This window comes from Narcine bancroftii, chromosome 3, assembly GCF_036971445.1.
Source record: "Narcine bancroftii isolate sNarBan1 chromosome 3, sNarBan1.hap1, whole genome shotgun sequence".
Lineage (NCBI taxonomy): Eukaryota > Metazoa > Chordata > Chondrichthyes > Torpediniformes > Narcinidae > Narcine > Narcine bancroftii.
The window spans coordinates 159130767-159152314 of NC_091471.1; the positions used below are offsets into that span (position 1 = coordinate 159130767).

A 21548-nucleotide genomic window follows, 5' to 3' on the forward strand; every position below is an offset into this window, starting at 1 on the left:
TAAACTGTTGGACGATCTCTTTGAGTCAAGCAGTATCTGTGGGGGCAGAGGAATAGTCAATGTTTCAGGGTGTGATTCTGGTTCAGGACAGAGTGTAGAGAGTACAAGGCAATGAGATGAAGTAGTGAGAAAGTGGCTGGTAACTGATAGGTGAGAGTGTTGCCTGACCAGTGGAAACAACAAAAGAAGAACTACAAGAAAGGGACTTACAGAACTCCACAGAAGAGAGGAGAACTTCTTCAAATTGGCCAGGTCTTGAAAAGTATTCACAGGGGAGTGGTAAAATGGGGACACAATGAATTGCTGAAGTTGGAGTCTGGAGTGAAAAAACAATTGTTGGAGGAACTCAGTGGATCAGTATGTATCTGTGGAGGCAAACAGATAGTTGACGTTTTGGCTCATAACCCCATAATCAGGATTAACAGCATAGAGGGAAATTTGTCCATATAAAGAAGTGAGAGGAAGAGATGAAATGGAGCCTGGTAGGTGATAGGTGGACAGAGTTTTAGCTAGGTCTCTTTGTCAACAACATTTAGAAGCTTTAACCCTTCCAATTATTGAATAATGCAAATTGGATGTGTGGCATTTGGAATGACTCCATGGCATTGACCTATTTTTGCCCCAAGGGAAAAACGTAATTGAGAATTTAAAAGTTCCAGAGAATTATATTTCCATCCAATAACAACTTAATCGCTGGACTATTCAGCAGGGATTCAATGGATTGTGTAATTTATATTTCAAAACAGTTAGGTAGCAATGACTTCTTGGAGCCACAAGAGGGCACACACTAAGAAATCCATCAGTTTTATAATGTTTAGAATATATTTACAGACATAAAACGATAGAATATTACAGAAAAGAAACAGTTACTTTCAGACCTTCTAGTCGATGCCGAACCATTTTTTTGCCTCATCCCACTAATATAAAATGTCAAGAGTTTGGAGCAGAGTTTCATTAAAGACTGACAAACGTGTTAATTTTCAAGTCCAACAATATTTAGATTTGAGATTTTGAAATGAACAAACATATTTCTGGAATAAAAAACAATCAAAATGATATTGAAACATGGAAAGAAGAGTCTCATTCTGCAGCCTCTCCAAGTTCTTTTGAAGAATGCAGAAGCCACGAGGATGCCTTGCATTGTAGGAAACGAGTGCCATGATATCAGTTACACGGTGAACATGGACTCAGAAATATATGCTAATTTTCACAGGTCTGAAATATGCAGTTTAGTTCACAGCAGCACATCATAAAATGGTGAATGTGGTTCAAGAGAGAGTGAGAGAATTGATAAAGCATCAAGAGGCCTGTGCCAGAATGTTAAAACATATAGATAATTATTAGACAAGTAAAGGTTAGGAGCCTATAAATATTTCAGACTGACAAATTAAGGGCTAAGGAGAGGTAATATATTCCCCTAAATAGGAATGACATTTTTTAAAAAGTACTGAGAAATCTTTTATGCTCACTTTATGCAATGAACATTGTGATTTCCTTTATGTTTTTAACTTAATAATTTAGACAGCCCATGCACAAATTTTTTAAATTGGTAATTAGTTGAAAGGTTATTGTGAGAACAATCGTTTTTGCGACATGCAGAGAAATAAATATGATTTAATTCACTTTTTGAATGACAAAAAGCTGAACTTGCTATAAGAGAGATGGACACACACAAGGGAAGGAATTGAGAACAAAAGAAAAAGCACTGACAACCAAAGCTTAGAGAAGCAAAACAAGAAAATGTTGAAGACATGTCAGCTGGTCAGGCACCAAGTTGAGTTCAGTGTTACCAAGGATGGTCATTTTCCTTTGTTAAGGAAACACACTGTAATACCTGGAAGTTCAATTTAAACAAGTTAAATCTATTTTTAAATAATTATTGAAAGAAAAACATCCATACACTTAACAACAAAAAGCCCTCAAACTCACCCATGTAATTTTTTTTATGGTAACTTTTCTGTCCATGTTTCAGAGAGGTTTGTAAATTGAGGACATTGATCCACATGAGGTCATGATCCATTTATCACACCAGCTCATCAGAATTCCAGAACCCTCTTGAAGCCTCCTGAAAATGAAGACAAGTCCCAGGAAATTGCTTCCAGCAATCCTGGAGAAAATGATCAGAAGTTAAAAGATTGCACTGATTTTAATTGATTTAAATTACTTATTTAAGAAACAGACTGACCAATTCATTATTTTTTTTTAAATTATGAAGGCAGTGCTGTGAACATTGGTTGTGTGGACTTTTCAGTAAAGTTTTTAACAAGATCCAGTCTATAAGCATGGGCTAGAAGGCTAGAGCACATATCAACAAACTGGATCCAAACTGGTTTGGTGATAGGAGACAGAGGGTAGTGCTGTATGGGTATTTTTCTGATTGGAAGTCACAAGTGGTATATCTCAGGGATTAGTGCTAGGACTTTTGTTGTTTGTAATACATTTATAAAATGACTTTGATCAGAATGGAGGTGTTCTGATTAACAAGTTTCTTTATTGTCTTTATTGTTGCTGGGTCAAAATCCTGGAACTCCCACACCTGCAGAGGTTCCAAAAGCTAGCATTACCTTTAAGGGCAATTAAATGCTGGCTCATTCAGCAAAGACACTATCCCTTGAATGAATAAAAAGAAAGTCACCAAATAATGCCTGAGAGAATTGGATAAGCTGGGCTTATTCTCACTGGAACATAGGAGGCTGAGGGGAGCTTTCATAGAGGTTTATAAAATTATGATGGACTTAGATAGGATAGCATCAGAGTCTTTTTCCCAGGGTAGGGGAGCCTAGTACTCAAGAGCAATGGTTTACGGTGAGATGGAAGATCTAAGGAGTACATTTTCAACAGGGTGGTGGCTATCTGTAAGAAACAGCCAGATGAGGCAGGAGAGGCAAATACAATTACAGCATTTAAAAGGCATTTGGACAGGTACTTAGACAAGAAAGATATAGAGGGACACAGGTCTAACACAGGCAAAAGGGATTAGAGCAGCTAAACATCACAGCCGGCATGGAAGATGTGGGCCAAAAGGGTCAGTTTCTGTGATGCAGAATTCTGTGATTCAAATAATTAGGTAACCAGTGGGCTGCAGGAAACTTGTCACCATAAAACCAATGGCAGAGATCTATAGGTGGAGTAGTTGATGTTCCCAGGACTATGCTCAGATGTGACAGTTCTCTTTACACCTACTGCAAATTCGACACAAGGCCCAAACATAGTGCATCAAGACTCCAGCCCAATCTCCCTATCAAATTATCACCTCTTCCCTCTACAATTTTGGATATTTGTCTACCAACAAAATCGAAGCCACCAGGAGGAGGAGAAAAGATAGGGCAGGAAGTTTCCAATCAAATCTCCCCTACTCCTCCCCCCCACCCCCTCTAATCCCAGCACCACCTCAACACAGGATTGTTGAAGCCACTATTCCCATCATTCTGAGGGAGAGACAGAATCACCCTTCAGAATTTTTGGCAGGGCAGTGTTGGGTGAAAATCAGGAAGAGGAATTTGAAAGGGGAACCAGGAAAAGCCATTTTTGAACTATAAATTCTCGGATTTTCTTTGCAGTTACCCGGTATGTGCTTTGCTTGTGAGTTTTCTGGGAATGATTGCCTGCTAGTGAGTTGACGCACATTGTTTCTGGAAGCACTCTAAACGTTATGCGATGAAAAGGACGGAAAATGGCCTTACCGATGGTGCTACTTGTCCTGGGACAGTGGCTGACCGTTCATCGCCTCACAAAGGCAGGGAACAGGACAGATCTCCACCGCACGCTGACAGACTGCCAGAGTCCCGCCACTGACGCCGAGCGCGCGCTGATTGGTCGCTCCGAGCGTCGCCATGGGAACGGGTCCGATCGGCGCGTCCACTCTGATTCGCGGCGTGACGGAGAGGTTCCACCCCTCCCACCCCAGTGGGCGCGGGGTGATGACGTCAAAACCATGCGTTCCCTGCTCGGGGAGGTGGTGGGCATCTGCAGATATTCTTGTTGAATTCGGTCTGGTGGCGACGGACGAAGCCGTGGCATCGGCAGCTGTGATTCAGGGTAATCCTCGCTGCTTACCTGAGTTCCCATCGTAAGAGGGCGGCTTGTGAGCAGGTAAATCCGCCGTCCCAATGACTAGGCACTCGGATGCGGTCAACGTTTTACTCCCACTCGGGGTTTGAACCTGTGCTCGCGGCGGCGGTGTGTGGTCATGCCGACCATGATGCCCTCCAACTCACTCGACCTCTTCCACCCTCGTCTGTTCAGCATCCCATCACCTCTTGATCCTGTAAACTGAATTTGAGCTTGAGGTGGAAGTTGGCAGCAAAGTTCATGGTCATGGATATATGAGGCAGCACCAAAGCATAATTGCTTCACATAACCATCAAAGGCAGGCGTAGCTGGGGCCCATATGGGTACCCATGGTTACTCCATTAACCTGGAGGAAGTGGAATGAGTCAAAGGAGAAATTATTGAGGATGTGGACAAGCTCTCCCAGCCAGACAAGGGTGGTGGTGGAGGGGGACTGATTGGTTCTTTTGTCCAGAAAGAAACGAAGAGCTTTGAGACCTTCATTCAGTACGGGAGATGGAGGTGTATACGGATTGGATATCCATGATAAACATGAGGCAAACGAGTTCAGGGAACTGGAAGCTGTTGAAGTGATGGAGGGTGTCCAGGATGTAGGTGGGGAGGTGACCAGAAGTGATGATTTCAGAGATGGAACTGATACTGTGGTTTGATTTTTGGTGGGATCCTGTTGGAGGGGAAAGTGAGAGGAGGTGTCTGAGAAGTTGTCCTCTGGTTTCCATCAGGTTGAGGTCAGTGTGCCAGACCACAACAGTGCCACCCTTGACTGCAGGTTTGTTGGTGAGGTTCTGATTGGTGTGGAGAGAGTGGAGGGCCATGTGTTCTGAGGGGGTGAGATTGGAATGAGTGAGGAAGTCAATATGGTTCATGTCACGGTGGCAATTGGAAATATAAAGGTCCAGAGCAGGCAGAAGACCAGAATGTGTCCAGAAGGAGGAAGATGGCTTAAAGCAGAAGGGATCTAGAATGGATCTCTAGTGGTGGTGGTTGGGGGGGGGGGGAGGGGGAGAATTGTGGTGGTGGTTGGGGGGGAGGGGGAGAATTGTGGTGGTGGTTGGGGGGAGGGGGAGAATTGTGGTGGTGGTTGGGGGGGAGGGGGAGAATTGTGGTGGTGGTTGGGGGGAGGGGGAGAATTGTGGTGGTGGTTGGGGGGGAGGGGAAGAATTGTGGTGGTGGTTGGGGGGGAGGGGGAGAATTGTGGTGGTGGTTGGGGGGGGAGGGGGAGAATTGTGGTGGTGGTTGGGGGGAGGGGGAGAATTGTGGTGGTGGTTGGGGGGGAGGGGGAGAATTGTGGTGGTGGTTGGGGGGGAGGGGGAGAATTGTGGTGGTGGTTGGGGGGGAGGGGGAGAATTGTGGTGGTGGTTGGGGGGGAGGGGGAGAATTGTGGTGGTGGTTGGGGGGGAGGGGGAGAATTGTGGTGGTGGTTGGGGGGAGGGGGAGAATTGTGGTGGTGGTTGGGGGGGAGGGGGAGAATTGTGGTGGTGGTTGGGGGGGAGGGGGAGAATTGTGGTGGTGGTTGGGGGGGAGGGGGAGAATTGTGGTGGTGGTTGGGGGGAGGGGGAGAATTGTGGTGGTGGTTGGGGGGGAGGGGGAGAATTGTGGTGGTGGTTGGGGGGGAGGGGGAGAATTGTGGTTGTGGGAGTAGGCTTGGAGTTAGACCCAATGGAAGAAGAGTTCAGCATCATGGCGTGCGTGAAACTCATTAAGGCGTGTGTGGGCTAAGGGGGACAAAGGTTGACTTGTACTGAACAGAGGGTTCAGTCTCCAAGAGGGGATAGTGAAGACCAGGCAGGAGTTTGGAGGAGGTTCAATGGGATGGAGGGTGTTGGGGAGGAGGGTTGGGTGGATCAGGAAGTGGACAGTAGGAAGAGTCCAGGGGAGGGTTGAGAAAGTCAGGGTGGAGAGAGGCCTGTGCACTCACGAGCGAGGGTGGAGTTGGCGACAGGCTCAGTTTTGTAGGCTGTGGAAACCCGCATCCAATGCTCAGTTCTGTATGTCACCGAGTTTAGGGTGAAAGTTCATGTCAGAGGCTTGATCCTGTAGGTTGCTGGGGCCAAGATGGAGACCCACATCAGGAGCTAGGTACTGTAAACCACTGAGTGGAGACCTACATGGGAGGTCTCCGAGGCGGACTCTCCAGGAACATAAGCTTCTGATCCTCGATGGATGCCAGGTGTGTGTAGAATTGGCGGTTGAATGGTGGATCCTGTGGCAGATGAAGTGTAGGAGAAGTTTGTGGCAGATCGTGGTGAGGGAGGTACCAAACTGTGGTAGCAAGAGAGTGAGGGTCCACTGGTAACTGTGCATCGAGCTGAGGATAGTCCATTGAGGGTAGAGGTGAAATTGAGGGTGAGAGATTTCAGATTTATTGTCAAAGTACATACACGATATCACATACAACCCTGAGATTCCTTTTTCCTGCGGGTGCAGCAGAATTGCCACTAATTGGTTGTGTAAAAAATAAACTACACAATATAAACAAGTAAAAGATCTGTAAATAGATAACAAAAGTAAACAAACTGCAATATAGAGAGAACAAAAGAAAATCAATAAAGTGCACAAGGAAGAGTCCTTAAATGAATCTCTATTGAGTTTTTTGTCGTTGAGGTGTCTGATAGTGGTGGGTATGAGTCTTGTGGTACCTATACCTCTTTCCTGATAGCAGTAGTGAGAACAGAGCATGTGCTGGGTGGTGTGGGTCTTTGATGATTGCTGCTCCCCTCCAATGGTAGAGTTCCCTTTAGATGCACTCAATAATGGGAAGAGTCCTAGGCTGTGTCCACTACCTTTTGGAGGGCTTTATGGTCAGGGGTATAGACGTTCCCATACCAGACCACGATGCAGCTCGTCAGCATGCTTTCCGCCACACCTCTAGAGACCTTTGCAAACTCCTGAGGAAGTAGAGGTGCTTTCTTCATGATCCAATTAGTGTGTTGGGTCCAGGAAAGATCTTCCAAGATAGTGACTCCCAAGAACCTAAATTTGTTCACCCTCTCCACCTCTGATTCCCCTGATGATCACTGGATTGTATACCTCTGGCTTTCCCGAGGTCAACAATCGGCTCCTTAATTTTGGTAACATTGAGTTGTTGTTGGTGCACCATTCAGCCAAGTTTTCAATCTTCATCCTGTATGCTGACTCATTCCCATCCTTTATACAACCCATGACCATTGTATCATTGGCAATTTGTAGATGGTGTTATTGTGGTACCAAGCTGCACAGTCATAAGTGTAAAGTGAGTAGAGCAGGAGACTAAGAACACAGCCCTGTGGTGCTCTTGTACTGACGAAGATTGTGAAGGAGAAGTTCTTACCAATTTTCACTGATTGTGATCTGGAGGTGAGGAAGCACCAATTACACATTGGGGTGTTAACTCCCAGGTCTAGGAGTTTGCTGATCAGTTTTGAGAGGATGATGGTGTTAAATGCCAAACTGTAGTCAATAAAGAGCATCCTGATGTATGCATTTTTGCAGTGTCTGAGTGTTCCAGGGCTTTGTGTAGAGTCAGTGAGATGGCATCTGCCATAGACCTCTTTCTACAATAGATGAACTAAAATGGATCTGTATCACTGCTCAGACAGGAGCTGATCTGCTTCATCACCAGCCTTTCAAAACACTTCATCACTGTTGGTATAAATGCTATTGGTCAATAGTCATTCAGGCAGGTTACAACCCTCTTCTTGGGCTTCTATATGATGTCTGTTTGAAACAGGTGGTTACCACACGCTGCTGGAGTGAGCTATTGAAGATATCCGTGAATACCTTGGTAGATTAGACAGCACAGATCTTTAATCCAGATCCAGGTACTCCATCCGGACCAAATGCTTTCCTCAGATTCACTCCTAAAGGCAACACGCACGTCATCCACAGACATGGTCAGGATGGGATCATCAAGGGATGTGAACTTGTGCAGAAGAGTAGTTGAGGCCAGCATAATCAGCCTTGTTGAATGTGGTGCAGGCTTGAGGGGTTTGATGGCCCATCCATGCCCCCTTTTTTTGGCCTGTTTGTATAAAGTAAGTGCTTTTCAACCTCTTTTTCACCCATTGATTCCTTTATTTAGGACTGACCACTAAGGACAAACTCAGATCACCAATGGGAATGGGTGCTGGCTAGTTTTGAGCCCATTCCCAGACCAACAAGACTTTGTTCTGTTTTGATAGGATTTGTCGTAATATTTACAACCTTGTTTTGCATATTAGTTTATTATATATTTGTCTTCATGTCACAACAGACTGTCTTGTAACACCAGGCCATGGACCAGAGATTGAGAAATGCAACCCCTTGTGATTGCTGCTGATCATAGAATTTTAAAATAAAATCACTGTCGGCTCCATTAACAGGCTGGTTAAAGCCTGTACAGAGCTGACAGCAGTCGGATGGGCAGTTGGAGCCCATGGTAGTGCTGTCTCTCCACTCTCCGTGGGTCCTCATCAGTGGCAGTGTTGCCAATACAACAGCTCTGCCAGTGTTGCCATTTTTCAGCATCTTAATTAACATTTAGTCAGTTTCTTTTATTTTCCTACCTCTACTTTTATTGAAGAGATGGCAGCTTTGTATATCGAGATAATGTTGCTACAAAGAAGTGAGGTAATCAGTGATTAGGGCAGTATTCATAACATCGAGGTTTGTGCCTACCTAAATTGCACAATTAATGTTTTGTGAGAAATTTAGTAAACAAGAGAAGATGGAGATACACCCAAAATACTGGAGGAACTTACTGGGTGTGGCAGTTTCCATGGAAGGCAATAAATAGTCAATGTTTTGGGCTGAAAACCTTTGTCAGGAATAGCAAAATTGCACATTAACTGTTCATGTGCAAACATAAAAGAACTAGAGGGATTCAACAGGTTAAGCAACATCCATGGAGAGAAATGAACTATTAACATTTTGAGTCTGGAACCTTTTTTGAGGATCCTGGACTAAAACATTGAAACAAGGATGTCTTGTTTTTGCATTATATTTGTATTTCTTTATGATTTAAATCCAAAATGTATTTATTTTCCCCAGCTTTTAATGTGATGAGGTAGCAAAAATCCTATCCATAATGGGATCTCAGGAAGAAGGTGAAGGGGCAGAACCTACTGCAGCCTTAATGGAAGACATGGATTCAAAGGATAAAAAACTAGAACAGCACGGAATCAGTAACTGCAAGTTCATGGATGAGAAAAATCAAGTGAATGAGAATGAATGGGATATTGGCAGAAGGGAACCCATGTCAAAAAGACAGATGAAGAAGTTAATGAGAGAGAAACGATGGCACGAACAAAAAGAACAACGCAAGTATGTATAATTGGACAAAGTATGTCTCGCTTTTAATTTCTTTAGGTCCCACATACTCTTCTTTGAATAAATGTCAAAATTCTTCTGAAATGGAATGTTGTTACTTCTGTCAATACTTTGCAAGCTATAATCTGCATCCTTTATTTTCTTTTAATAACACCAGCAGTTGTGAAGCAAAAGTACACTGCTGAAAGAAATTAGATCTTCGGGAAGTAAAGGTAAGTACCCTGTTGAATAATGGAACTATGAAAATATAAGGAGTAGTTGTAACTGTTAAGTCTATAAAAATACTTAGCAGGTCAGGCTGCATAAGTAGGGGGAGAACCTTTGTTTGTTTCTAGTGACCCTCCATCAGAACTGGAAAAGTGAGAAAACAAGTGAATGTGAAAAGAGAGAGGACTGGAAACAATAAAAGGACTGTCATTTAGTACTTTCAGAGCAGTCTGGTTATAGTTAAATGAGGGTGATTTAAGAGAAAATGGAAAAAGAACCTCCTGGAATAGGATGACTGAATACAAAAGTTGTTGAAAGTGTTGTTACAGAGTTCTGTGTTGTGTATTGGCCTATGTGTTGTGTGACAGTTTGCCTTAGAGAGCCAAGGTGAAGGTGGACTGCTGAGAGAGTGGGAGATGGACTGAGCATGTGCAGAGAATGATCTAAAAATTTCTGGACTTGGATGATAAACCAAGTAGAGTGTAGAGTGGAAGGAGGCCCAGAGCTTGAGTCATGGTCTGAAGGACAGTTTAGAATGTTGGGATTTTCAAAAATGATGAACATTCTGAAGGCAGCCAGAAGGATCCCGACCAAGCCAGTTGTTCCTCTCTGCAAGCAACAAGACAACTTCAAATTTTTTGCTCTCTCTCTCTCTTTCAAATATCTTTTGGCTTCAGTTTACCAAACAAACTGAATTTTGTTTATGATCTTTGCTTCAGTTGAGATCGAAGTTTTGTGTGTTTTGTTTGTTTTGTGTCTAAGTTTTTCTGTGGGCTGATTGGAAGTGTAGCTTAGACTTTGATTACATATGTTATATTTAGGCTGGGGAATTTATTAGTTTTACACAGTTTTGCATAGTAACCAGAGGGCATTGTTATTAAAAAAAATTGGATTTTGAATTAAAGTTTGAAGGTGAATTTTTTTGTTAATAAAGTAATTGTTCATCTTTACCCCTGTGTGATATGCCTTCTTTGTGGTTGCTGGTTTGATCTTGTAACAGTGTTAATAGAGAATGCAAGATATACCTCCCTCTTGTTTCAAAATTCCTATAACTCTTGTGTCTTTTTGATACACTCTGTTAATCTATTGCCAAACCATACAAAAAAAAACATGGAGATGAGAAAAACATGAACACCAACATTTAGCAAAACTATTTCCATCAATCAGAAGGATCAAGAGTTCACTCTAGTGAAAGTTGAGGACCTCTTCCACCCTGCAAACAGCATTTTTCAGATGCTTCCATGAGGGAAGAGATACAGGAGGATCAGAGCCAGCACCACAGGCTGAGGAACAACTCTTCCCAAGGGCAGTGAGAATGCTGAACAACCAAAGAAACTGCTCACAATAACCATCCAACTCTCATTTGTACAAAACAATATTTATTTATTTTTATAGATGAAATGCTTGTCCTGCATATGTATTATTTGTCTGTATGCATGTTATGTCTGGTTGAGTGTCTGCATGTTTTGCACCGAGGACTGGAGAGCACTGTTTTGTTATGTGGTACTTGTTCAACCAGATGACAATAAACTTGAGTTGATTTTTAGTGCAGGAAAGTGGAAGAAATTAAGGTATCACACATGAACTTTGTGAGAAATTTAGTAAACAAGAAAAGATGGAGATACACCCAAAATACTGGAGGAACTTACTGGGTCTGGCAGTTTCCATGGAAGACAATAAATAGTCAATGTTTTAGGCTGAAAACCTTTGTCGGGAATAGCAAAATTGCACATTAACTGTTCATGTGCAAACATAAAGGAACTAGAGGGATTCAGCAGGTTAAGCAACATCCATGGAGAGAAATGAACTATTAACATTTTGAGTCTGAAACCTTTTTTGAGGATCCTGGACTAAAACGTTGATAGGCAATTTCTATCCATGAATACTGCCTGACTTGCTGAGTTCCTCCAGCAGTTATTTATTTGACCTCCATTTTGTTTGCTCAAGATTCCATCATCTGCAGTTTCTTGTGTCTCTTAACTATCATGTGCTATTTCCTTGATAAGAATTGCAATTTCAACCCAATCAAAGTACCTCGACAAAATACCAGAGGAACAAACTTTATGAAAATACAATGTAACAACAACTTCCTAGTTTCTCCACTCAATAATGCCTCTGCAGTCACCATTGGTGTTGTCCAACTTAGTTCAAAATAATAATAATAGGAACTTTTATATTAAATTGTTACAAATGAGCTAGTTTCTTTCATCCAATAACAGTGGAATTAAAATTTTAAACTCATCTTTTTGACTGATCTTTTACTTTCTCTGGTTAGGCAGAAACGTAAAGAGAAGAAAGTGAAAAAGAGACGGGAACGTCAAACTCGAAACGAGGATGGGATTGAAGAATCTGCAAGGAAATATTTAAAGAGGGATGTCACTCCAAGTAACATTCGTGTGGTACTGGATTGTAGCTTTGATAGTTTGATGGCGTTAAAGGTAAGGAGGAGTTGAAATACTTTTAATAGAATTCATTGCTCTCTCCAGCCTGGGAATCGCTCTATTATAGCAAGCTTTGTTGGTATTAGCTGCAGGAGCACCAGCAATGATAAAGATTCATAACTGGTTTCTAAACTATAACTGTACAGTCTGAGCTGATGTTTTTTTTTAAGTATAAAGGGGTACTTCGTTTTGAGTGTCCAAACTGGAGGCCGAGAGAGTTTTAACAAATCAGTGGGTTAGCACTTAGTGTGCTATGTGTCCTTTCTCATCTCTCCCCCAGATGTCTTGTAGAGCGGAAAACTTGTAAATTAAAATATGTACTCCACATCTCTCTTAATTTAAAATTTCTGTCCTCTACTTCCTTCTCTCCTTTGAAAGTACTCATTTCTCTTAGTTCCCTTTTCTATGAACTCTTTGTCTGAGTTTAAAAACAAAGTGGAAGTTAGCCAAATAATTTGTAAAAATGTTCAGTACTCGTGTTCTGAATTTCCTGTGTCTTCTCATTCTGTTGTCCCATCACTGAATGAGATTTTTCTAGTATTGAGAAGAATGTTTTTAGAACTAACAATGAGATGTGATTTGTATGTGTCCACTGTGTGCTTTGTTTATATTATTTTGTTATCAAACTTTTGATCTATTTTACAACATTACCAAATGCATGGTGATTAAAATGGTTTTATTTAATTTAGGATATCAAAAAGCTTCATAATCAGATTCAGAGGTGTTATGCAGAAAATCGAAAAGCAGCACATCCTGTTAAGGTGAGGTTTCCCAACCAGTTTCAGTCGCTTTTCTAGAGATGAGAAAAATAATATGTTGAATTTCACTCTCATATCCAATTGTCTCTAGTACTTAGTATCCCTAACATTTACTTTTACCAGACAGAAATATCCCAAACCATTTAATATCCAACAAAGCAGTGAATACTGTTGTTATACAGAAATAATTTTTACACATAGAATAGACCCACAAACTGTAATGTGAGTATATCTTGATATTCTGCTTCAATGAGTTTAATCTGAGTGGTAAACACAAGAGCATAACTATAAGATATAGGAGCAGGAGTTGGCCATTTGGCTCATCAGGTCTGCTCCACCATTCCATCATGAGCTATTTCCATTCTCCCGCTAAGCCCTGCTCCCCTGCCTTCTCCCTACAACCTTTGATACTCTGGCTTTTCCGATGCCTATCAATCTCTGCCTTTTCAGCTGCCTGTGGTCACAAATTCCAGATGTTCACCACTCTCTAGATAAAGAAATTCCTCCATATCTTCGTTTTAAATGGGTGTCCTTCAATCTGAAGTGTGCCCTCTTGTCCTAGACTTCCCTACCAAGGGAAACAACAACTTGCCCAGAGTAGATGTCCAAGCCTTTCAACATTCTAAATGCTTTTATGAGGTGCCCTCTCTGAACTCTAAGGAGAACAGTCCAAGAGCTGTCATGCATTCCCCATTTGCTAATCTGTTCATTCCAGGAATCTTCCAGTGCCTTATAAAGTCTCAACATCACATCCCTGCTCATATCCTCTAGATATGAATGTCAATATTGCATTCTCCTTCACCACTGACTCAACCTGTAGGTTAACCTTTAGGGCATCCAGCACAAGGAGTCCCAAGTCTCTTTGCACCTTTGAATTTTCTCCTCATCCAAATAATAGTCTGCCCTTTTATTCCTTCCACCAATGTGCACTTATCAACATTATATTTTATTTGCCACTTCTTTGCCCATTTTACTCTCTCTTTCTTTTTCATTTCCTCCTCTATCTATCTTTGTATCTTCTCAAACTTTGCCACAAAGCTATTTATTCTGCAATCCAACTCATTAACATGCAACCTAAAAAGTGGCTCAAACGCTGAACCCTGCAGAACACCACGAATAACCAGTAGCCATCCACAATAGGATCACTATCAATAACTTCCCCTTTGGCTCATACCACTTTCTGTAAATCAAAAGATTAGCCATTTGTCCCAACTATGCCTGCCTTTTTGTTGGCTTTGTGGAGCAATCCTTGCTGCAAGCCGACACAGACAAGCCTCCTCCTCTTCCTCTGCTACATTAACAACTACATTGGTGCTGCCTCATTCACCTGTTATGAGCTCATCAACTTTATTTACTTTGCTGCTAACTTTCACTCCTAACCTCAGATTCACTTGGTCCATCTCCAGCAACACTCTACTTTTTTGATCTCTGTCTCCATCTTGGGAGACAAGCTTTCCACAGACATTTTTTTAACAGCCTACCAACTCCCACAAATACCATGACTACACTTCTTCACACCCAGTCCCCTGCAAAGATTCTTTTCCTTTCTCTCAATTCTTCCATCTCCATTGTATCTGCTCCAAAAATGAAGAGTTCCAGTACAACTCATCCAAGATGTTCTTCATCCTGGCCCTGCCCTGGCCCCCTCTACCCTAAAACATAACAAAAACAGAATTTCCCTGGTCACCACTCAACAGCCTCCACATCCAGCACATTATCCTTCGCAATTTCCGTCACTTACAACATGATCCCACCACCAGACACATCTTCCCCTCTTCAGCCTTCTGCAGGTACCACTCCATCTGTCCACTTGTCCTTTTCCACAAATTGCCTCCTTAGCACCTTACCCTGCAGCAGCAGAAAGTGCCACACTTGCAACCACACCTACTCCCTCACTTCCATTCAGGGCCCCCAAACATTCCTTCGAGATGAAGCAACACCTCACCTGTGAATCTGTGCGGGTCATCTACTGTATCCGGTGCTCCCATTGTGGACTTCTCTGAGAGACTGGATGCAAACTGGGAGATCGCTTCACTGAATACCTTCAATGACCGGGATCTCCCAGTGGCCAACTATTTCAATTCTGCATCCCACTCCTGTCCTCACATGTTTGTCCATGGCCTTATGTACTTTCAAACCAAGACCACAGGTAAATCGGAGGAGCAACACCAAATATTCCATCTGGCCACTCTCCAATCAGATGGCATTAACATTGATTCTCCAGTTTCTGTTAGCCCAGTCACATATTCCCTCTCTTCCCTATCCCTCTGTCTTCTTTCTTCCAGTTTTCCACCCCTTCCCTTTCTATTCACAGAGCCATTTCCCCTCCCCCTGTTTGCTGATATGCCCTCCCTCCTTCATTTACCTCCTGTGTGCCTCTCTACATTTAGCTCATACCTTGATGAAGGGCTCAAGCCTGAAACTTTAATTATGTATCTTTATCCTTGCTGAGTTTCTCTAGCATTGTGTTTTTACTAGGATCCTGCTGATCAGCCAATGCTCTACCCATGCTAGTATTTTTCCTGTAATATTATGGGCTCGCATCTTGTCATTTTGAAAGTCTAAATATACAAAATCCACTTCATCTGCTTTGTCTAGCCTACTTGTGGTTTCCTCAAAAAAATTGAGTAATTTTGTTAGGCAAGATTTTCCCTGAAGGGAACCATACTGACTTTGGCCTATTTTGTCATGCACCTCCAATCGATTCCAACATCAATGTTTGGCTAATGGGTCTATAATTTTATTTTTGCTGTCTCTGACCCTTTTTAAACAGTGGAGTGACCTGTTCAATTTTCCAGTACTCTGGAACCATGCTGGAATCTATTTATTCTTGGAAGATCATTACCAATGCCTCCACAATCTCTATAACTACTTCTCTCAGAACCCGAGGGTGCATTCATCTGATCTGAGAGGCTTATCTTCCCTTAGACTATTCAACTTCCCAAGCGCCTTCTCTCTGGTGATTGTGACTGCACTCGTCTCTCTTCCCTGACACCCTTGAAAAATCAGTACAACCAATGTCTTCCACAGTGAAGACTGATGCAAAATGCTCATTCAATTCCTCTGCTATGAATTGGACTGGGCCATATTCAAGAACTCACCTTCAAACTTAAATGAGGGTTCCACGGTTGTCACCGACTACATCAGGACCTGTGTGGATGAGTGTGTGCCCACACGCACATACCCTGAGTACCCCAACCTTCAAAAGCTGTGGATGAATCAAAGGAATCACAACCTACTGAGGGAAAGGTAAATAGGTTTAAGATCAGTGATCCAGATCTCCACAAGGCGCAACCTAACATCATAAATAGCTGTGATGCTTCACTACCTGATGAGGTAAACACCTTTTATGCTTGCTTTGAAAAGGAGAATTCAACAGTCCCAATGAGAATCCCTGCAGAAGTTGGTGAACTTGTGATATTTGTCTCTGAGGCCAATGTCAGAACATCTCACAAAAGGGTGAACCCTAGCAAGATGTCAGGCCCTGATGCCATACATGGCAGGATACTGAATCTCTGTGCCAACCAACTAGCTGGAGTCTTCATGGACATTTTCAAGCTCTCATTGCTACACCTGCTTCAAAAGAGCATAGTCCAATATTGATCCTCTCTAAATTGACTATATAGAAGCTTGGTTAATGTCCTGTGTGTTTGATTGTGCATCTCAGAGTAACACTTGAAGATTTTCTTTTTCTTTTTTTTTCTTTTCTTTTTTTTATTTTACATTACTATATTATTATACTTTTAAATAATTTTTTGTGGGTAATGGGGGAGGGTTTATAAATATGTGTATTTTTTGCATTTTATTATTGTATTAACTATTTGCTAACTACATGTATGGAAAATAAATAAAATATTATTTTGAAAAAAGGGCATCAGTCATCCAGAGCCCAAGAAGAGCAGTGCGCTGCCTTATTGACTATCACCCAGTAGCACTCACATCTACTTTGAGAGGTTGGTCATGCCCAGAATTAACTCATACCTAATTACGGACTCGTGGGCCGAAACGGCTTTTTTTTTTAATTATAATTTTTTATTTTTCACACTTTGAACCATATCAACCAAAATATGTACAAACGTCTCTCATTAAATTTACACAGTGGTCTTTTCTCCCTTTTTTCCCTTTGACCCTCCATCCCTTCTACCCACCCCCTTCTAAAACCCATAAATATTCAACATATACAATACAATAAAACCATAAAACAATAGTTTCACACAAAGGAAAATAAACAAGAAAAATGCATCATCTATTACACACTGCATCTAGTCATTTTGTCTTATCATTTTCATTCTCACATTTTAGGGGATGGAGGCCATAGGCAAGCTCTCTCTGATATGTTCTATGTACGATTCCCAAATTTGTTTAAACATTGTGACTTTATTTTTTTAATTGTTATTTTTTCCAATGGAATAGATTTATTCATTTCCATGTACCATTGCTGTATACTCATGGTCTCTTCCATTTTCCAAGTTGACATTATATATTTATTTGCTAACGCTAAGGCTATCATAATGAATTTTTTTTGCACTTTATCCAATTTGAGGCCTAATTCTTTACTTCTTATGTTACTTAAAAGAAATATCTCTGGTTTTTTTGGTATGTTATTTTTTTGTAATTTTATTTAGTATCTAATTTAGTTCTTCCCAAAACGTATTCACTTTCGTACATGCCCAAGTTTCATGTAATGTTGTTCCCATTTCCTTCTTACAGTGAAAACATCTATCCAATAATGTTGAATCCCATTTTTTTAATTTTTGAGGAGTAATATATTTCCTGTGTAACTAATTATACTGTATCATGCATAACCTTGTGTTTATTGTATTCTTCATAGTTCCAGAACATAACTTTTCCCATACTTCATTTTTTATCTTTATGTTTAGATCCTTTTCCCACTTCTGCTTAGGTTTATAGTTTATTTCATTTTCCTTATCTTGCAGCTCAATGTACATGTTGGTTATAAATCTTTTAATTATCATTGTGTCTGTAATCACATATTCAATGCTGCTTCCTTCAGGTAATCTCAAGCTGTTTCCCAATTTATCCTTTAAATAAGCTTTCAATTGATGATATGCAAACATTGTACCATGAGTTATTCCATATTTGTACTTCAACTGTTCAAATGTTAATAAATTATTTCCAAATAACAATTTTATATTCTTTTGATTCCTTTTCTCTCCCATTCTCTAAAGGAAAGGTTATCTATTGTAAAAGGGATTAGCGGATTTTGCGTCAATAATAATTTTGGTATTTGGTAATTTGTTTTTTTTTCCTTTCTAAGTGGATCTTCTTCCATGTATTAAGTAAATGATGCAGTACTGGTGAGTTTTTATATTGCACCAGCTTTTCATCCCACTTATAAAGTATATTTTCCGGTATCTTCTCCCCTATTTTATCTAGATCTATCTTAGTCCAGTCTGGTTTTTCCCTTGTCTGGTAAAAATCTGATAAATAAATTAATTGTGCAGCTCTATAATAATTTCTAAAATTTGGTAACTGCAAACCACCTTGATTATATCTCTTTGTTAATTTATCTAACACTACCCTTGGTTTCCTCCCTTTCCACAAGAATTTCCTTACTCTTTATCTTTAGTTCATTAAAAATATTCTGTTAAAGGAATTGGTAGTGTTTGAAATAAGTATTATATCCTTGGGAACATGTTCATTTTAATGCAGTTTACCCTCGCTATCAACATTAGCGGTAATTCTTTCCAATGTTCTAAGTCTTCCTGCAACTTCTTTATTAGTGGTTGATAATTTAGTTTGTACAAGTGGTTAAATTATTATCTAACCTGATCCCTAGGTATCGGATTGCTTGTGCTTGCCATTTAAATGGTGATTCTTTTTTAAATTCTGTATAATCTGCATTACTCATTGGCATCACTTCACTTTTATTTGCGTTGATCTTGTACCCCGATATTTCTCCATCTTTCTTCAATTTCTTATGTAATTCTTTTACTGATACCTCTGGTTCTGTTAGGTATACTATGATGTCATCTGCAAATAAGCTGATTTTATACTCCTTCTCCTTTATTTTTATCCCTTTTATTTTATTTTCAATTCTTATCAGTTCTACCAAAGGTTCTATTGCTAAGGCGAACAATGAGGGGGATAGTGGACATCCCTGTCTAGTTGACCTACTTAATTTAAAGTGACTCGACACATATCCATTTACTGCTACCTTCGCCAATGGTCCATTATACGATGCTTTAATCCAATTTATATACTTTTCTGTGTCTAGAACAACAGCCACTGTTGGTTTCTTATTTCCGTGAACAGCGTGAATTAGATTAATAAGTTTGCAGACATTGTCCACTTTTCGTCTTTTCTTAATAAATCCAGTTTGATCTTGTTTTACTATTTTAGGTACACAATCGGCCAATCTGTTTGCTAATAATTTCACTATTATGTTATAGTCTAAGTTAAGTAGAGATATTGGTCTATATGATGCTGGTGTTAATGGATCCTTCCCCTTCTTTGGTATTACTGTAATTGTTGCTATCTTACATGAATCTGGCAAGTTTTGTGTTCTTCTACCTGGTTCATTACTTCCAGGAGAGGAGGAATTAATAACTCTTTAAATGTTTTATAAAATTCTATTGGAAATCCATCTTCTCTTGGTGTTTTATTGTTTGGCAGCATTTTTAATATATCCTGTACTTCCTCTATTTCAAATGGTTTTATTAGTTTGTTTTGTTCCTCTTCTTGCAATTTTGGTAGTTCAATTTTAGCTAAAAATTCTTCTATTTTATCATCTCGTTCTCAGTTTGATACAATTGTTCATAAAATTCCTTAAAATTTCTTTAATGTCTGTTGGGTTATATGTAATTTGTTTGTCCTTTTTCCTTGATGCCAGAACCGTTCTTTTAGCTTGTTCTGTTTTAAGTTGCCAGGCTAATATTTTGTGTGGTTTTTTTTTAATCCCAGTTCGCAATATTTTTGCTTTGTTTTCATTATGTTCTTATCCACCTTATAGGCTTGTAATGTTTCAGATTTTATTTTTTTGTCCGCCAATTCTCTCCTTTTCGCTATATCATCCCTTTTTACTAGTTCCTTTTCTGTACTTACTATCTCCCTTTCCAACTGCTCTATTTCCTGATTGTGAGGTGAGGTCAACAAAGGTGATGCAGCTGACGTGGACATTACCCCTCCATAAATCTTTGTTCGCAAAGCCAAGCCAAAGATTTCCCGATTGTAATCCTTTTTCATCTTAGTCACATAACTTATCTGCCCTCTAATGAAGGCTTTCAAAATAAATTTGTCTTTCACTGATCCTGTGTTTATTTCAAAATGTGTTTTAATTTGGCGTTCAATAAACTCTAAATTCCTGCCTTTTAAGTAGCATGGAGTTTAACCTCCATCTATATGTTCTTGGTGGGATGTTCTCCAGTTCTATTGCTAATAACAGGGGTGAATGATCTGATAGTAGTCTAGCTTTATACTTAGTTTTCCTAACTCTCCCTTGAATATGGGCTGACAGCAAAAACGTATCAATCCTCGAGTAAGTTTTGTGCCTACTTGAATAATATGAGTATTCCTTCTCTCTTGGGTGTTGCCTCCTCCATATATCCATAAGTTTCATTTCCTGCATTGATTTAACCATAAATTTGGCTACTTTATTCTTTTCGCTTGTCTTTTGTCCAGTTTTATCCAACATTGGGTCCAGATTAAGGTTAAAATCCCTCCTATCAATATATTTCCTTGTGTGTCTGCAATCTTCAAAAAAAAATCCTGCATAAACTTTTGATCCTCCTCGTTGAGCAGATTCCAAAATTCTGAGTATATCTGACGCTTTATCATTACGTACCTCCCTGCTGGATCTATTATTTCTTCCTCTATTTTAATTGGTATATTTTTTGATAGGTGTTGATACTGATAATTTTTTTGAAAGGAAGAAGTAAATCTCAAAAATCTGTAGACACTGGTTGAAGTAAAAACACAAAAAGCTGGAGAAGCTCAGCAGGTCAGTGTTACTGATGTTTTGGGATTGAGCCATTCATCTAAGTATGAGAAAATGCCAGCAGGTGTCTGAACAAAAGAGAGGGGGAAGGGGGGGTGGCATAGGCAGGAGATGATAGGTGGTGAAAAGAGGGAGGGATGGCTGGGTGGGTGGAAGAACTAGAAAGACAGGAATGGGAAAGAAAAGGCGAGCCAATTTAGTGGAAAGCAGTAAAGTCAATGTTAATGCCTTCTGGCTGGAGAGTGCCCAGTAGGAAAATAAGGTGGTGTTTCTCCAATTTGTGGATGGTCTCGGTGGGATAGTACACAAGGCCATGGACAGACATGTGATTCTGCGAGAGTGACTCGGAATTAAAATGGTTGGCTACTGGGATGTCTCTGTTGTTGTGAACAGAGAGGAGGTGCTCAGCGATGCGATCTCCCATTGTGTGACTGGTCTCTCCAATGTAGAGAAAGCCACTAAAGTTTTTGATGTTCTCCAAACCTTTTATTGTGTTTTTGTTTATGATAGTTACTTGATTTAATGTTCTCTTATAAAAGGTTTTCTCTTGTTAATTTCAGCAGTATTATTAAAACAATTTTTACCATTGTCCTAGTTGCATGTTTTGTCCAAGTTTTACAAACAAATTTTTCCTAAAATTTCCTGATAAAATTGAGGGGTGTCTTATAAGCCTGTGGGCCTTGTATGCTGTCACATATGGTACACAGCCTATATAAAATAGAAATAATGTATGTACAGTGTCGTTTCACTTACCAGAATAGGGAAAGCAGCAAGCACACTGGAAAGCTGAGAGGTGTGATGATGGTTTGTTAGGCTGAGTCGACGGAG

The 21548-nt window shown here is 40.4% G+C and overlaps 2 protein-coding genes across 10 annotated transcripts in view; one reads left to right on the plus strand and one right to left on the minus strand.

Moving 5' to 3' along the window:
• mttp (microsomal triglyceride transfer protein) overlaps window positions 1–3799 on the minus strand; it is a 71230-nt gene extending 67431 nt beyond the window's left edge. For 4 of the 5 annotated variants that reach the window (XM_069925619.1, XM_069925616.1, XM_069925621.1 and 1 more), the window contains exons 1-2: window positions 3684–3799; window positions 1930–2107 (exon numbers count right to left, since the gene is read on the minus strand). In XM_069925619.1, coding sequence (XP_069781720.1) covers window positions 1930–1965 — 36 coding nt within the window. In that variant the 5' untranslated portion in view covers window positions 1966–2107; window positions 3684–3799. The remainder of the gene's footprint in view (window positions 1–1929; window positions 2108–3683) is intronic. The other variant, XM_069925617.1, reaches the window with a different exon arrangement.
• Window positions 3800–3921: 122 nt separating this feature from the next.
• The window catches only part of LOC138757775 (tRNA methyltransferase 10 homolog A-like), a 62285-nt gene continuing 44658 nt past the window's right edge, over window positions 3922–21548 (plus strand). For 4 of the 5 annotated variants that reach the window (XM_069925638.1, XM_069925640.1, XM_069925641.1 and 1 more), the window contains exons 1-4: window positions 3922–4092; window positions 9079–9351; window positions 11840–12002; window positions 12695–12766. In XM_069925638.1, the coding sequence (XP_069781739.1) occupies window positions 9116–9351; window positions 11840–12002; window positions 12695–12766 (471 nt within the window). In that variant the 5' untranslated portion in view covers window positions 3922–4092; window positions 9079–9115. The remainder of the gene's footprint in view (window positions 4093–9078; window positions 9352–11839; window positions 12003–12694; window positions 12767–21548) is intronic. The other variant, XM_069925639.1, reaches the window with a different exon arrangement.